This window comes from Triticum aestivum, chromosome 5A, assembly GCF_018294505.1.
Source record: "Triticum aestivum cultivar Chinese Spring chromosome 5A, IWGSC CS RefSeq v2.1, whole genome shotgun sequence".
In the NCBI taxonomy this organism is placed as follows: domain Eukaryota; kingdom Viridiplantae; phylum Streptophyta; class Magnoliopsida; order Poales; family Poaceae; genus Triticum; species Triticum aestivum.
The window spans coordinates 422,189,479-422,207,472 of record NC_057806.1 but is presented as its reverse complement, the minus strand read 5'-3'; the positions used below and the strand labels follow the sequence as shown (position 1 = coordinate 422,207,472).

General features: G+C 44.4%; 1 protein-coding gene and 1 long non-coding RNA gene across 2 annotated transcripts; both read right to left on the bottom strand.

The window, feature by feature from the left end:
• Positions 1-231: 231 nt before the first annotated feature.
• LOC123107047 (uncharacterized) lies at positions 232-2,098 on the bottom strand. The gene is made up of 3 exons (XM_044529058.1): positions 1,483-2,098; positions 1,261-1,352; positions 232-940 (listed from the first exon to the last, which is right to left on the bottom strand). Exons 1-3 carry the CDS (start codon positions 1,844-1,846, stop codon positions 641-643), a joined length of 756 nt encoding a protein of 251 aa, XP_044384993.1. The 5' UTR covers positions 1,847-2,098; the 3' UTR covers positions 232-640.
• Positions 2,099-12,736: 10,638 nt separating this feature from the next.
• LOC123103728 (uncharacterized) lies at positions 12,737-13,982 on the bottom strand. The gene is made up of 2 exons (XR_006449946.1): positions 13,920-13,982; positions 12,737-13,115 (listed from the first exon to the last, which is right to left on the bottom strand). It is a non-coding gene; the product is annotated as an uncharacterized lncRNA (long non-coding RNA).
• Between the last annotated feature and the right edge of the window lie 4,012 nt (positions 13,983-17,994).

Below are 17,994 nucleotides of genomic sequence, written 5' to 3'. Positions count from 1 at the left end.
TCTGAGGAGTTAAAGAGGACAAGGGATAGGATATGTTGAGAAAGCGGCAGGTTTTTTAATTCCGAATGACCTTATTTTGATAATCAACTAACCGAATATTTCTAACACAGGTGATTCACTGTCTCCCCGTCATGTCTAGAAATACGGCGAAGAGCTCGGCATTTCTCTTCCAAATTCAAAATGATGAAGTGAGATAGAATAGACCGATGATCCGGTAATCATTTGTCGGCCTTATGAGGAATGGCCCAGCGCAATAGGGACACGTTCGAGCCCTACCAAGACCATCTGACCTGCTTAATTAATGACTCCGGTATGTGATAGCCCACAACCTCTCTTCTGAATGCAAAAGAAGATTCGATCAACGTACTAGGCTAGCCTTCTTGAACTCCTCATAACGAAAATTTTAGGGAGGGATTGGCTAGAGATGCTTTTACGCTTCTCACTTAAATTTCAGTGGCTCACTAAATTTAGCATAATGGGTATTTTGTTAACAAAAGAGAGTGGGATAATACTTCAGCTAGCAGCATGCATTGTTCCATCACGTATATCCTTAGAAATGTAAGTATTCTTCAATCTCTCGATTCCCTCCTACTTTAACTGCTAGCAGCAGTTAGGACGGTTGAGCCGATGGGGTGAAGAACTAAGCGAGGAGCCAGAAGTCCCTGTGGCGCCTGCTGGAGACGAGGTACCCGCCGGAGTTCCGGCGGCGCACGCCCAGCGCCTCGCACGGCGCGTGCTCGATGCAGTACTCCACCAGGCCCCTCTGCCACCGCCGGCCGCACCGACGCTCCGCCGCCGGCCACAGGCCCAGGATCCACCGCGCCGTGGCCGCCCGCCGGCGCTGGCCGAGCACGAGCAGCGACGCGCCGTGCCGCCTCGCGGCGTCCACCACCGCCGGCGCGCGCTCATCCGCCTCCGTCACGCACACCTCCACCTTCACCTGCACAAGCGTTGATGATTCTTTTGTCATCATAGGCCAATCAATCAATCATGGGCGCAAGGCGCAATGTTGATCCACTACCACCATTTACTATTGCGGAATTGCTTTCTCGTCTTGGAAAGGCATGGAAGGTGCCAAAAGCAAATAAATTCATTCCTACAGCCTACTGGCAGCTTAGCTCAATTATTGAGCACCTTTACGCGTTCGGCCGAAATTCGGCGCGAAATGCGCTAAATGGGTCGCTGCCTTTTAGAACTAGCTTCCAGTTTGATATTCTCTCGCTTTATACTAGCAGTGAAATAAAGTATGTATATATATACCTCTGGCCTGGTCGACTCACACAAGCTCCTCATGGCATTAAGGTTTTCATAGCATCTCGTCCTTGACATCTTCACGCAGGATGAATCATCCGCTGTAGCAATCATATCAGAATTATTTTACGTCAATTTCAACAAACTCCCACAACAGAAAATACAGTGCTAGTGTGTAGTAATAGATTTTCGCTCATGTACATCACTGGCTAACGCGGTACGGTGACTCACCATCTGCCGGGGCCGGCTTGACGACGGCGAGGAGGACGACGGCGTCATTGCTCCGGACGGTCTGCGACAGCGCCCACTCGAGCGCGCCCACCGCCTCCGCCCGCCCGTCGGCGACAACCATCACCCGCCGCCCGCCGCCGTCCTTCTTGCCGCCCACGACGTCAACCATGGACGCGCCATTGCCGCCGCCGTAGCAGCGTCCGTTTCCTGCGCCACCGTCACTCCTCACCTTGCTGGTCACCGAAGGCGGCAGCTTGGAGGAGGAGGACGACGAGGAGGGGGAGCAGTAGCTCACGCGCTGCACTCGCTTCCTGACCCGCGTCGCCGCCCGGCCGCGGCACAACGCCGGCAGCCTCCGCCCCATTAGTAAATCCGCTGCTCAGCTAACTCCGGCCAAAGAATGTGGCCTGCGGGGCAAGGAAAAGCTGTGGAGTATTATACATGGAGGGCTAAGATTAGTGCGCATACGGGGATGCTTATATATACGCATCTTGCGTATCGCCAATCGCTGCGAAACTGGCGGCGAACTTGCGAGACGTGCAGCGCATCACATCAAGGGGCGGGACGTGCACTTGTTTGGTTTGGCCGACTTCGCCTGCAGCCTGCGGTGGAGATGATAATATCTTGGGTGTCTTATGATTCACGTGGTACGTATTGCTGTAATATGATTGGTAGAAACTACTAGTCATCAACCTATGGGAGACAGCTGCATGGACTTTCTCTTCCAGAAGACACATTTGTATTTAAACATTTTACCTTTTGGGCAGTAGCTTTAAGAAGTTGCAAACATATGTTGTATACAAAATGTTCATGGTAAGTCAGAAAAAGTTCAGTTTGTTACTTGATCAGACACCTAACATTTTTCCTCGTCTTAAAGCAACTCTAACAGACCCCGCATCTCGCTGGCCCGTAAAACGCGTTTGCAGTTCGCGCAAAACCGCATTTGCGCGCCGGCGCGGACGGTCACAGATTAGACTCCTCAAACAGACCCGCATAAAAGTATATTCACGGAATATATTTTTTTACGGATCGGCTTCTGCGGGTTTTGCTCGGACACCACCGCGACGACCCGCAAACAGAAAAACTGCAAATCTTGCATTTGATATAGGGTTTCACAAATAAGTTCAAATTCAAACGACATAACACAGTTTTACGCGTAAATAAAAGCCAAGTTCATTACGGCAAACGCAAAAGAAGGCCCTGCAAAAGTTTGCGCCCATGTCCGACATCATCTTGGTCGATCATTACTCCGCGTCATCGAGTCCATCTTGAAGTTCATCGCCACCACCGGATCCACCTCCTGCGCTTGTTCCAACTCCCGCACCGAAATCATCAAGATTGCCATCATATGGAGCGGAGAAAACATCTCCGGAACTGTAGCACGCACCGGCCGACGCAACCATTCTCCTCTTCAAGATTTCTCTCCTTGCCATATCATGCCATGTTTTGGTGAGATCGTCCATGTCATTGCGGTTCATTGACATGATCTTGTTCTCTTCGGCGAGCAGCTTGGACATGGCTTTGTTTTCTGCAGCGCGTGCTCTTCTCTCCTCAATGGCAGCTTTGCGCAGCCCCTCTTCTTTGAGCAATTGCCACTTTTCTTGCTTCTCTTTTGCCTTCTTCTCGGCCAACTCTTTCTTGATCTTCAACGACTTCAACAACATCGACTCGTTTGATTGCACCATGGCATCAATCTTCTCCCTCAAGCTTGATGCTTCTTGCTCTCTCTTCATCTTCTCTTTGGTCTTCTTGTCGCCATCGGGCTTGTGCAAATTTCTTGGGCCATCATCATCCTCATCTTCATCCATGTTTGTAAGTGAGCCTCTCTTTGATCAGGACTCTTTGTCGATCAACTTCCACTTCTCGCACTTTTGGAGCAACTCCCAACAATGCTCTAGTTTGAAGAATTTGCCTTCCGAAACTTCCATGTCCTTGTATCTATGTTGAGCAATCTTATCCTACAAAATGTGAACAAAGTGATGCAATCATTTCCCATGATGCAAATATGATGATGCACAACTTGAACAAAGGCAAAACAAACTTACATAGTCGGACTCAACGGTGCCACTTGGAGGTGCATTGCGTACTTGCTCCATGCAAGCTGCCCAACGCTGCACATTGGTTTGATATTCTCCCAACGCCCTTGAAGCGACCGAAATGTGTGTGGAGTCCTATTGGGATGCTTTGCCATAATGCGGAAGTATTGACCTTCGATCCTTTGCCAATATCTCTTGGCGGTTTGAGAAGTTTCCGTGCATGCATCAAGAGACACCAAACTCCATACTTTGATCAAAGCTTGATCTTCCAAGATCGTGTAGTTCTTCGATCTTATGCTTTTCCCAGTTTTTGTTTTTGATTGCTCATACGCTTCCGCTTCGATCTCTGCTACCTCTTGAGCACTTGCGTTGGTTTTCCCTTGAAGAGGAAAGGGTGGTGCAACAAAGTAGCGTAAGTATTTCCCTCAGTTTTTGAGAATCAAGGTATCAATCCAGTAGAAGGCTACACGCGAGTCCCTCGCACCTACACAAAACAAATAAATCCTCGCAACCAACGCGATAAGGGGTTGTCAATCCCTACAGGTCACTTACAAGAGTGAGATCTGATAGATATGATAAGATAATATTTTTGGTATTTTTATGATAAAGATGCAAAGTAAAATAAAAACAAAGTATTGGAAGATTAATATGATGAAGATAGACCCGGAGACCATAGGTTTCACTAGTGGCTTCTCTCAAGAGCATAAGTATTTTACAGTGGTTGAACAAATTACTGTTGAGCAATTGACAGAATTGAGCATAGTTATGAGAATATCTAGGTATGATCATGTATATAGGCATCACATCCGAGACAAGTAGACCGACTCATGCCTGCATCTACTACTATTACTCCACACATCGACCGCTATCCAGCATGCATCTAGAGTATTAAGTTCATAAGAACAGAGTAACACCTTAAGCAAGATGACATGATGTAGATGGATAAACTCATGCAATATGATGAAAACCCCATCTTGTTATCCTCGATGGCAACAATACAATACGTGCCTTGCTGTCCCTACTGTCACTGGGAAAGGACACCGCAAGATTGAACCCAAAGCTAAGCACTTCTCCCATTGCAAGAAAGATCAATCTAGTAGGCCAAACCAAACTGATAATTCAAAGAGACTTGCAAAGATAACCAATCATACATAAAAGAATTCAGAGAAGATTCAAATATTGTTCATAGATAAACTTGATCATAAACCCATAATTCATCGGTCTCAACAAGCACACCGCAAAAAGAAGATTACATCGAATAGATCTCCACAAGAGAGGGGGAGAACTTTGTATTGAGATCCAAAAAGAGAGAAGAAGCCATCTAGCTAATAACTATGGACCGGAAGGTCTGAGGTAAACTACTCACACTTTATCAGAGAAGCTATGGTGTTGATGTAGAAGCCCTCCGTGATCGATGCCCCCTCCGGCGGAGCTCCGAAATAGGCCCCAAGATGGGATCTTGTGGATACAGAAAGTTACGACGGTGGAATTAGAGTTTTGGCTCCGTATCTGATCGTTTGGGGGTACGTAGGTATATATAGGAGGAAGAAGTATGTCGTTGGAGCAACAGGGGGGCACAAGGGTGGAGGGCGCGCCTGGGGGGTAGGCGCGCCCCCTACCTCGTGGCCTCCCTGTTGGTTGCTTGACGTAGGGTCCAACTCTCCTGGATCTTGTTCGTTCCAAAAATCACGTTCCCGAAGGTTTCATTCCGTTTGGACTCCGTTTGATATTCCTTTTCTTCGAAACACTAAAATAGGCAAAAACAGCAATTCTAGGCTGGGCCTCCGGTTAATAGGTTAGTCCCAAAAATAATATAAAAGTGGATAATGAAGTCCAATAATGTCCAAAACAGAAGATAATATAGCATGGAGCAATCAAAAATTATAGATACGTTGGAGACGTATCAAGCATCCCCAAACTTAATTCCGGCTCGTTCTCGAGTAGGTAAATGATAAAAACAGAATTTTTGATGTGGAATGCTACTTGACATAATTTCAATGTAATTCTTCTTAATTGTGGTGTGAATATTTAGTTCTGAAAGATTCAAGACAAAAGTTCAATATTGACATAGAAAATAATAATACTTCAAGCATACTAATTAAGCAATTATGTTTTCTCAAAATAACATGGCCAAAGAAAGTTATACCTACAAAATCATATAGTCTGGCTATGCTCTATCTTCACCACACGAAGTATTTAAATCATGCACAACCCCGATGACAAGCCAAGCAATTGTTGCATACTTTTGACATTCTCAAACTTTTTCAATCTTCACGGAATACATGAGCGTGAGCCATGGACATAGCACTTTAGGTGGAATAGAATGGTGGTTGTGGAGGAGACGAAAGGGAGAAGATAGTCTCACATCAACTAGGCGTATCAACGGGCTATGGAGATGCCCATCAATAGATATCAATGTGAGCGAGTAGGGATTGCCATGCAACGGATGCACTAGAGCTATAAGTATATGAAAGCTAAAAAAACTAAGTGGGTGTGCATCCAACTCGCTTGCTCACGAAGACCTAGGGCATTTTGAGGAAGCCCATCATTGGAATATGCAAGCCAAGTTCTATAACGAAAATTTTCCACTAGTATATGAAAGTGATAACATAGGAGACTCACTAATATGAGGATCACGGTGCTACTTTGAAGCACAAGTGTGGTAAAAGGATAGTAGTATTGTCCCTTCTCTCTTTTTCTCTCTTTTTTTATTTGGGTATTTTCTCTCTTTTTTATGGCCTCTTTTTTATTTTTATTTTTTTATTTTTCGTTCGGAGTCTCATCCCGACTTGTGGGGGAATCATAGTCTCCATCATCCTTTCCTCACTGGGACAATGCTCTAATAATGATGATCATCACACTTTTATTTTCTTACAATTCAAGAATTACAACTCGATACTTAGAACAAGATATGACTCTATATGAATGCCTCGGTGGTGTACCAGGATATGCAATGACTCAAGAGTGACATGTATGAAAGAATTATGAATGGTGGCTTTGCCACAAATACAATGTCAACTACATGATTATGCAAAGCAATATGACAATGATGGAGCGTGTCATAGTAAACGGAACGGTGGAAAGTTGCACGGCAATACATCTCGGAATGGCTATGAAAATGCCATGATAGGTAGGTATGGTGGCTGTTTTGAGGAAGGTATATGGTGGGTGTATGATACCGGCGAAAGGTGCGCGGTATTAGAGAGGCTAGCAATGGTGGAAGGGTGAGAGTGCGTATAATCCATGGACTCAACATTAGTCATAAAGAACTCATATACTTATTGCAAAAATCTACAAGTTATCAAAGTAAAGTATTATGTGCATGCTCCTAGGGGGATAGATTGGTAGGAAAAGACCATCGCTCGTCCCTGACCGCCACTCATAAGGAAGACGATCAATAAATAAATCATGCTCCGACTTCATCACATAACGGTTCATCATACATGTATGCTACGAGAATCACAAACTTTAACACAAGTATTTCTCAAATTCACAACTACTCAACTAGCATGACTCTAATATCACCATCTCCATATCCCAAAACAATTATCAAGTATCAAACTTCTCATAGTATTCAACACACTCATAAGAGAATTTTATTATTAATCTTGTATACCTAGCATATTAGGATTATTTAAGCAAATTACCATGCTATTTAAGACTCTCAAAATAATCTAAGTGAAGCATGAGAGATCAATAGTTTCTATAAAACAAATCCACCACCGTGCTCTAAAAGATATAAGTGAAGTACTAGAGCAAAACTATATAACTCAAAAGATATAAGTGAAGCACATAGAGTATTCTAATAATTTCCGAATCATGTGTGTCTCTCTGAAAAGGTGTATACAGCAAAGATGATTGTGGTAAACTAAAAATCAAAGACTCAAATCATACAAGACGCTCCAAGCAAAACACATATCATGTGGTGAATAAAAATATAGCTCCAAGTAAAGTTACCGATAGAAGTAGACGAAAGAGGGGATGCCTTCCGGGGCATCCCCAAGCTTAGGCTTTTAGGTGTACTTAGATTATCTTCAGGGTGCCATGGGCATCCCCAAGCTTAGGCTCTTGCCATCCTTGTTTCATAATCCATCAAATCTTTACCCAAAACTTGAAAACTTCACAACATAAAACTTAAAGTAGAAAATCTCGTGAGCTCCATTAGCGAAAGAAAACAAAGGACCACTTCAAGGTACTGTAATGAAATCATTCTTTATTTATAATGATGTTAAACCTACTGTATTCCAACTTCTCTATGGTTTATAAACTATTTTACTAGCCATAGATTCATCAAAATAAGTAAACAACACACGAAAAACAGAATCTGTCAAAAACAGAACAGTCTGTAGTAATTTGTAGCTAGCGCAAGATCTGGAACCCCAAAAATTCTAAAATAAATTACTTCACATGAGTAATTTATCTATTAATCATCTGAAAAAATAATTAAGTAAATAGAACTTTCCAAATAAAAATGGCAGCGGTTCTCGTGAGCGCTAAAGTTTTTGTTTTTTACAGCAAGATTAACAAGACTTTCCCCAAGTCTTACCAACGGTTCTACTTGGCACAAACATAAATTAAACACAAAAAACACAACCAAAACAGAGGTTAGATAAATTATTTATTACTAAACAGGAGAAAAAAAATCAAGGAATAAAAATAAAATTGGGTTGCCTCCCAACAAGCGCTATCGTTTAACGCCCATAGCTAGGCATAAAAGTAAGGATAGATCTAGGTATTGCCATCTTTGGTAGGCAATCCATAGGTGGCTCTTATAATAGATTCATAAGATAATTTAATTTTCTTTCTAGGAAAGTGTTCCATGCCTTTCCTTAACGGAAATTGGAATCTAATATTTTCTTCGTTCATATAAATAATTGCACCAATCGTTCTAAGGAAAGGTCTACCAAGAATAATAGGACATGAAGGATTGCAATCTATATCAAGAACGATAAAATCTACGGGCACATAATTCCTATTTGCAACAATAATAACATCATTAATTCTTCCCATAGGTTTCTTAATAGTGGAATCCGCAAGGTGCAAGTTTAAAGAGCAATCATCAAAATCACGGAAACCTAACAAAACACACAAAGTCTTTGGAATCGTGGAAACACTAGCACCCAAATCACACAAAGCATAGCATTCATGATCTTTAATTTTAATTTCAATAGTTGGTTCCTACCCATCATAAAGTTTTCTAGGGATAGAAACTTCCAACTCAAGTTTTTCTTCATAAGATTGCATCAAAGCATCAACGATATGTTTGGTAAAAGCTTTATTTTGACTATAAGCATGAGGAGAATTTAGCACAGATTGCAACAAGGAAATACAATCTATCAAAGAGCAATTATCATAATTAAATTCTTTGAAATCCAAAATAGCAGGTTCATCAACATCTAGAGTTTTGATCTCTTCAATCCCACTTTTATCAAATTTAGCTTCAAGATCTAAAAACTCCAAATTTTTGGAATGCCTTCTAGGTAAAGATGGATCATATTCAGTCCCATCATTATCAAGATTCATATTGCAAAACAAAAATTTAATAGGGGAAACATCAATAACTTTTAGATCTTCATCTTTATTATCATGGAAACTAGAAGAACACGCTCTTATAAAGGAGTCTTTCTTAGCACGTATCCTAGCGGTTCTTTCTTTGCACTCATCAATGGAAATTCTCATGGATGTGAGAGACTCATTAATATCATGCTTAGGAGAAATAGATCTAAGTTTCAAAAAATCAACATCAAGAGAAATTCTATCAACGTTCCTAGCCAACTCATCAATCTTAAGCAATTTTTCTTCAATCAAAGCATTGAAATTCTTTTGCGAAGTAATAAATTCTTTAATATCAGATTCAAAATCAGAGGGCATCTTATTAAAAATTTCATAAGAATAGTTGTAGGAATTACCATAATTATTGGAGGAATTACTAGGATAAGCCCTAGGATTAAAGTTTCCTCTATACGTGTTGTTACCAAAATTGTTCCTACCAACAAAATTCACATCCATAGATTCATTATTATTCTCAATCAAAATAGACAAATGCATATCATTAGGATCAGAATAAACACTTTTATTAGCAAATAATTTCATAAGTTCATCCATCTTTCCACTCAAAACATTAATTTCTTCTATCGCACCTACACAAAACAAATAAATTCTCACAACCAACGCGATAAGGGGTTGTCAATCCCTACACGGTCACTTATGAGAGTGAGATCTGATAGATATGATAAAATAATATTTTTGGTATTTTTATGATAAAGATGCAAAGTAAAATAAAAGCAAAGTGTTGGAAGATTAATATGATGAAGATAGACCCGGGGGCCATAGGTTTCACTAGTGGCTTCTCTCAAGAGCATAAGTATTTTACGGTGGGTGAACAAATTACTCTTGAACAATTGACAGAATTGAGCATAGTTATGAGAATATCTAGCTAGGTATGATCATGTATATAGGCATCACGTCCGAGACAAGTAGACCGACTCCTACCTGCATCTACTACTATTACTCCACACATCGACCGCTATCCAGCATGCATCTAGAGTATTAAGTTCATAAGAACAGAGTAATGCCTTAAGCAAGATGACATGATGTAGAGGGATAAACTCATGCAATATGATGAAAACTCCATCTTGTTATCCTCGATGGCAATAATATAATACGTGCCTTGCTGCCCCTATTGTCACTGGAAAAGAACACCGCAAGATTGAACCCAAAGCTAAGCACTTCTCCCATTGCAAGAAAGATCAATCTAGTAGGCCAAACCAAACTGATAATTCGAAGAGACCTGCAAAGATAACTAATCATACATAAAAGAATTCAGAGAAAATTCAAATATTGTTCATAGATAAACTTGATCATAAACCCACAATTCATCGGTCTCAACAAACACACCGCAAAAAGAAGATTACATCGAATAGATCTCCACAAGAGAGGGGGAGAACTTTGTATTGAGATCCAAAAAGAGAGAAGAAACCATCTAGCTAATAACTATGGACCCGAAGGTCTGAGGTGAACTACTCACACTTCATCGAAGAGGCTATGGTGTTGATGTAGAAGCCCTCCATGATCGATGCCCCCTCAGGCGGAGCTCCGGAACAGGCCCCAAGATGGGATCTCGTGGATACAGAAAGTTACGGCGGTGGAATTAGGGTTTTGGCTCCGTATCTGATCGTTTGGGGGTACGTAGGTATATATAGGAGGAATTAGTATGTCGTTGGAGCAACAGGGGGCCCACGAGGGTGGAGGGCGCGTCCCCTACCTCGTGGCCTCCTTGTTGGTTGCTTGACGTATGGTCCAAGTCTCTTGGATCTTGCTCGTTCCAAAAATCACGTTCCCGAAGGTTTCATTCCATTTGGACTCCGTTTGATATTCCTTTTCTTCGAAACCCTAAAATAGGTAAAAAAAATAACAATTCTAGGTTGGGCCTCCGGTTAATAGGTTAGTCCCAAAAATAATATAAAAGTGAATAATAAAGCCCAATAATGTCCAAAACAGAAGATAATATAGCATGAAGCAATCAAAAAATATAGATACGTTGGAGACGTATCAATCTCCTTCAATTCATCCTTAGAACCATGATCATCCATGCCGCCCTCCGTTTCATTGTAGTCGAATGCGGCGAACGAGGCTTGATCAATGTCAACCGCGTTCGTGTCCAACAAGTTCACGAACTCGGTTGTTGCATTGTTTGAACCACCGCTATAGCGAACAATAACAAGTCACGAGCTATCGAGGATAATGGCGAAAAATGAAAGGAAATGGCCATGACCGAAGACGCATACCTTCCGGCTATTTCGTCAAACACCTCACTTGCGGGGGAGCGGCACCGTTGAACGGCATCGCCGGAGCACGTCCTTGCGGGGGGGTGGAGTGAGACGATGAAGAAGGTGGCTTCTTTGTAGCCGGAATCTTCCTCCGCTTTACGCACGCGACCTTGCCGACCTTCTCCACCGCTGGCCAGGATCGCGCTGCCGCGTTGGCGCCCGGAGCGCGGACCATCGAGGTGGGGGCAGCCGGATTCCGGCCCTGCACGACCATGTTGCCCTGCCGCTTGCGGGCAGGCGCGGCGTTTGCTTGGGCGACGGCGGCGGGGCCAACATGGCCGGCAACGAGATCCGCCCCTGGGGAAGGAGCGTGCGCGACCTCGACGGGGGACAGCATAGGGTCGTCCATGGCGGCGACGCCGGCGAGGGACGGCCGGGGAGGAAGCACCGGAGCGTGCGGAGGCGGGGCAATGGTGACGGAGGGTGGGGGTAGCGGGAAAGGGCGCGCGAAAATGTCCCTCCCTCCAAATCTCGCTGCGGATAGAGGTTCAGCTCGGGTCGGGCTTCCAACCCATGAAGATAGAGGTTGAGGGAGAAGATTTGCCGCGCCCCGTAAAAATTTTTACGGGCTGGGGCGGGATGCGGGATCTGATCGGGCATGTTTTCCCGCCCCGACCCGTAATTTGGCGGTTATTTTGCGGGCCGGGACGGGATGCGGTGTCTGCTAAAGTTGCTCTTAGTCAATTATGTGGAGAAGGCAGCAAGGCTGAGAAGGGCAGCGTCGCGACCAGCCGTGGCATCCCTCGCAATGCCAAGCCAGGACCTCGCCGAATACTAAGACTGACACGGCTGGTCGTGGTGTCACCGACCCAGGTGAGGCCTAGGGTTTGTAGGCACAAGCGAGAGGCCTTTTCGTTTTGAGTGTCGCTCGAATTAGACAACGGCCGAGCTCTGCATGGGAACACCATGGACAACCTCGGCGTCACTAGCTGCATGGGGACATCATGGACAACCTCAGCGTCACTAGTGAGGGGGATGACGCGGCTCTGCTGGAGGACGAAGAAGGCTACGAGTTGTTGGGTGCATATCGTAAGGTGGTTGGGTGCATATCGTAAGGTGCACAAGAGTAACAAGGGAAAAAACGAATATTCAAATATGAACCCAGGCTCGTCTGCTCCCGGTGAAGAGCAAATTCAAAAACAAATACTCCATGCCAAATTTCGTCGTGTTTGAACATCTGAGTAGCTCTTGGCAGAAAAAACCTGATCTAGTTGTGCAGTTTGTCGTATGGTAGCCCTCCGCCAACCACCATCTACGCGTATGGCACGCACGATTCCTGGATATCAATGATGGATAGGCGGCTTAAAAACTGATATGTACTCTGTGTGAGCGTACACTTATCCACGAATCAACGATTCAGCTGAGCGTAGGTCAACACGGACTATGCTATTCTAGCACACGTACTCTTATCAATTAATTGCCACTCACAAAGTCGCTATGGTGCCGATGAGACATGAGAGCCAACCTCCATGGATCAGCTCATGCCGGGGATTGTTCAATTCCGTGAAGCCACGGTTGGTGCACCTGCCTTCCCGGCAGTGTCATTTCACTTGTGCCCCTGGGAACCATTGTTCTCCTTAACATTAGCTACATTTAAAAGGAACATTAGCTACCTCCCTGCGAGTCCGGAATGCTGGTAACTGAACATGACCCGATATTTCTGTTCTCTTCAAGTGACCCGAATGATGGAGATGAAAATGACAACATCTTAAACAGGCGAAGCAACATGAATGTCGTCTGCACATGCCCAGAAATGCACCCTATTTGCCTGCAAAAGGAGAGCAAACGGTCACTTTGTGGCCTTATCCAAATAATTACAAGATGTAAAGCATATGATATCGAATGCAAGGCATCACTACAAAACCACAAAACTATATTAGAAACAATAATAATAACAATGTAGCAGCATGAGTAACACATTTTGTGAAGCATGAAGCATGAAGCTTTAACACTCAATCTGAACTCTAGCCAACCAGATGTTGGATCACTACCAAGTTTTCTTTATTTTTTGTATGCAATACACCCACATGACTTCAGAACAATGCTTTCACTGCCTATCTGTGTGTCTTGTATTCGAAATGCATGTCAAGGCACAAAAACATTACCCCAGCATAAAAGAGAGGCACAGAGACATCTAGTCCACTGTGTTCTCGTGTCATTAACAATTCCAGTTCTCTTGTAAAGAAAAAAAAGGGAGCATGATCTGCAAAGAAAACCTTGGACAGAATATCCAGAAATCACTACAATTAACATGTAGTTTCCCTTGTTCATATCCCTTCAACTTTCAACCACAATCCTCACACTACTATCCTCATTACCCTGATCTTGTAATCTCTCCCTCCCTCCTGAGTATCAATACCATCCTCTCAGGTATAGAAAAGGGTAGTACTCCCTCCGATACAAAATAAGTGTCGTTGTTTTAGGAAAAAATTGAACTAAAACCACAACACTTATTTTGGATCGGAGGGAGTAGCATCTAATGTAAAGTGCCACAAGGGCTAACTGAAATATGAATTTAGGCCCTGATTGGATTGGCCTTTCACAGCGCCATACCCCTGTAAAATATACATACCTGATACCTCCATCGGTCGTTTCTCTTTCCAGTTGAAAATCAAGTGTGGCCGGTATTATACACCTGTAAAATAAATACAGGTGTATAAAAATACACCGATGCCAAGCGGGGCCTTACTAGGTACTCCCTCCGTAAAGAAATATAAGTAGTGATCTAAACGCTCTTATATTTCTTTACAGAGGGAGTACTCCACAAATTATCCAATAATAATACATGGTACGTACATTTGATAGCTGAAGTTTAAGTCTCCTTGTCGAAGAAGATTTGAGCATGGGGTGAAGCTCTTCTATATGTTATCAGTTCGCGCAGTGCATCCTCACTAGACTTTAAGCTTCCGTAACCAAGAGTAATAGACATCATGCGAAGAGCTGTAGCTTTAGATAAAAGAAGCTGTATAAAACACATTTCATTTGACGAACAGAGAACACCCGTCAATCGCACAACTTGAAGGTTGGGACACATGTCATCGGTCCATTGTGCATTCTGAAACTCCCCATTTGCTTCATTTTCCTCATCCGAAAAAACATCAATCTTGAAAAACAAACCAAACGTATAAATCACACGAGTAGCATGCCAACCTCCAAAACAACATATGTAGGATAAACATACAAGGCAGTGTGTTTAGTTTGTACCATTATATCAAGTTCTTCAAGGTTAGGAGCATTCCTCAACATGCAAAAGGTTGACAAAATGGTAGGCATTTCCTCAAAGTGAGTCCAGAGGGTTAAACTCTTTAAGTTGTCAAAGGTGCATGGAAGTGTTTCCAGGATATGATCCTCTGTGAACTGTACAAAACAAATGTTAAGATACAAAACTTAATGCAAATGCAAATGATAACTATTCCACCATTGATATAATTTATGCATTGCTCGTAATGCTAAAATTGCAAGAACATTTTGAACAAATTGGAAGCACTGAGTATCTCTGTTTAGAACAAAAGAATTCACACCCCTACGGAAAATGAGCAGGCTACAAATGTTAGAAACGCTACAGTGCCTTAATAATCCGAACGTCACTATTTGATTAGAATATTATTCGGATCGCCACTTAACACGAACAACAACACAATAGAGAGTTTATTTTTACTCATCTCGTTGTGCGGAGCAGAGAAAGCATTTAAAACTATTACAAATGCTTGCTGGAAAAGGCATTTCGCACATAACGTTACAGTATGTTCTGAATGTAAGTGCACAGTCCTAGAAACACTGGGAAACAGTCACACATAAGCCAGATTAATCCCAACTCTACAGGCTCCCTAACCCTAAGAAGTGTAAAACACCACCCAGTACCCAGATTTACATATTCAACTTCTGTTGCCTGATGTTATATAAAGTTTATTTTTTACATTTATTTTTGTGTGGACCAAAATAAACATTTGAAACGGTTACAAATGATTCCCAGAAAAGGCATTTCGTACATAACATTAAAGTACTATCTTATGAATAAGTGCACAGTTATTGAATAAATGAATAGGAAGGGGAACATAGTTGCACATAAGCCAGATTCATCCCAACTCCACAGGATCCCTGCCCCCTTCGATGTGTGAAACAACTTACGAGGCACAAACCCAGGACCCAGATTTACAGATTATACCCCCTATTGCCTAGTATCTATCAGCTCGGTTAGTTATCTATTTCGAGTGACAGCAATTACCGACAATCGATATAAGAGGTAGAAAGAAAAGTACAGATGGGTAGCACTTATTTAGAGTGAGCTTCCGAGCTTGAGCAAGCCCAGCAAGAAGTCCTCCGAAATCACTAAAGTTATCACAGTATTCCAAATTGATGGTGGCTTCGTGGAGATTTGGTAGCTCGGCGACTTGCCAGCCATGATTATCATTGGAAACGATAGTTAGGCTCCGGAGATTGGCCCCCCCCAATCACCCAACCGGGCAAGGCCTCGCTGCGTGTATCGACATAGGAAAGAGTCAGGGTATCAAGCAAGGGTGACGCGTTGATAATTGCCTCCAGTTGGATCTCCCCATTCGGAGGGAATTTGACGACCATGAGTTTGAGCTGCTTGAGCACGGGGAAGCCAGTGAATTCCACGGGGAGAGGAGGTATCGAGCACAAGTGCAGCTCCAGGCACACGAGACTCGTGCATAAGAAGACAGAAGAATGAATGGCCAAGCCTGGGGCCTGGAGGTCGATGGACCTGACGCCGCGGTTGCACAGGGCGATGAGCCAGTCGTCGACGCGGCGGACGGAGTGCTTGTCGAGGGAATGGATGGAGAAATTCGAGATGTTGCCGGGGTAGCGAAGGAGAACGCAGGGGAGGTCCACCCAACGGCGGCGCCAGGCGCGAGAGAGCGCGGAGGTGCGGACGGCGTCGCGGAGGCCGAGGCGGGTGAGGATGCTGTCGAGCAGGGGCGGCGGCAGGGAGGTCAGCAGGTCCGCCGCCGGCTCGCTCGACCGCGCGCGGCGGCGCGAGGGCGCCATGTCAGTTTTGGGCTCTAGGGTTACGATTTCCCCTCACACTTCACATGATGGGGGAGAATCTCTACTCCTAATAGAGCAGTTGGTAGTCTCCGCCGGTCAATTTTCGTCCCATCACTTTCGTCTGGTTTTTTTTCATAGGTTATCTCTACTCCTAATGAAGCAGTTGGTAGTCTCCGCTGGTCAATTTTCGTCCCATCATTTTCGTCCGGTTTTTTTCGTAGGTTAACTTATAGATTATTTTTGGTACCGTCCACCAACTCCTCTTCGTTGGTTTTACGAAAATTAGCCAGGTGTTCGCACCCTCGTGCCCTCGATGCAATTGCCCGCACGAGTCGTCGCCGAAAAAAGACGCAGCCGATCCCTTCTCCCACCTTCCTGCCAGGATCTGTCGCCGCCGCCCTGCCCCGCCCCCGCCTCCGATTCCAGCCGACGCCATCCGCCCCTTGCGTCGGCCGCCACCAGCGCGGCTCCACCCTGTCTCCCCCATTGATCCCCAGCACCTCCTCGCCGTCCCTCCCTGCGCGCGCCCTTGCGGCTAACCCTAGCCACCAACTCGTGTTGCGGGCACCGAGGATGGGAGAGGGGCGGTCGCGTCGTTGATGGGGTGGACCTGCTGGGGCATCGCGGATCCGACCAATCTCTCGATCCTATCCTCCCCCGATCTTTTTCCTAGGTCGTGGCTGTGGGATGACGCCGTCGCCACCGCCACCAACGCGGAACCAGGCTTCCCAGCCTCCGGCATCCAAACTCAGAGGCCTCCATCGCCGCCGCCATCGCTGAACCACAGGTCAGCAAGTGGTTGTGGGTCGACACCGCCACTGCCGCTGCCGTCGCGGAACCCCGGGGCAGGGCGTGGTCGCGTTGTGGGCAGCACGAGCGGCCTTGCCTCTCCCCCGTCAGTATGTCCTCAGCAGCAATTCGTGACCTCCTCCTGACAGATCCAAGGCCGTGGCCTTTGGGGTCCAAGTCACTGTGCGCCATGAGCCCTCAAGCAGCGCGTGTGTGGCCACTGCATCAAGCAACGACCTCCACCACCATCGTAAGTTTGTTTTTTCTTCACGTGCTTAAGTCTGAAAGCATTCTACTGTATTTAGGGCATGTACGGTTGTACGAGTAAAGCTATTGTATATATGCCACCACAGAACTATCGGCCTTTTCATGTCAATACGAAAGGGCTTTGCACTATGTGTGTTCTTGTTGTACATCAACGAGAATAGCAAGTATAGCAGCGAAAACAATGGCAAAAATAAGGAGCGACATTCTTCTTATTTCAAAGAAAGGCATCGAGTTGATTCATGTGAGTTTTTGGAACTAAAGCATCATACAATGATAGGTAGCAGTAAGATACTTGACCCATGTGAAGCTGAAAGTGTTTTCTTATATCGAACGTATGATAATCTAATTATATTCACAAGTAATTTCTTTATGACCAGGAAGAATTACTATGAGGATTATGTTTTGAGGTAGTATTTGCTAAGCTTATTCACCTATTTTTGTGCTAAGAAGTTTGCATAATGGCATGTTTTCTTCCAATTGTAGGGAAATCCTCTTGATGAATGAAACAAATGGTGAAGAAAGTTGTAATTTCAATCAAAGGACCAGGTTGCGCTGAGGTAGTGGTGTGGTCCCGATGATGA

Excerpts from the sequence above, each read along its gene's own strand:
- LOC123107047 (XM_044529058.1), bottom strand. The coding sequence starts at position 1,846 with ATGGGGCGGAGGCTGCCGGCGTTGTGCCGCGGCCGGGCGGCGACGCGG. Across the intron at positions 1,353-1,482 it reads CAAGCCGGCCCCGGCAGATG|CGGATGATTCATCCTGCGTG; the intron begins GTGAGTCACCGT and ends TGATTGCTACAG. Across the intron at positions 941-1,260 it reads GTGAGTCGACCAGGCCAGAG|GTGAAGGTGGAGGTGTGCGT; the intron begins GTATATATATAC and ends ACGCTTGTGCAG.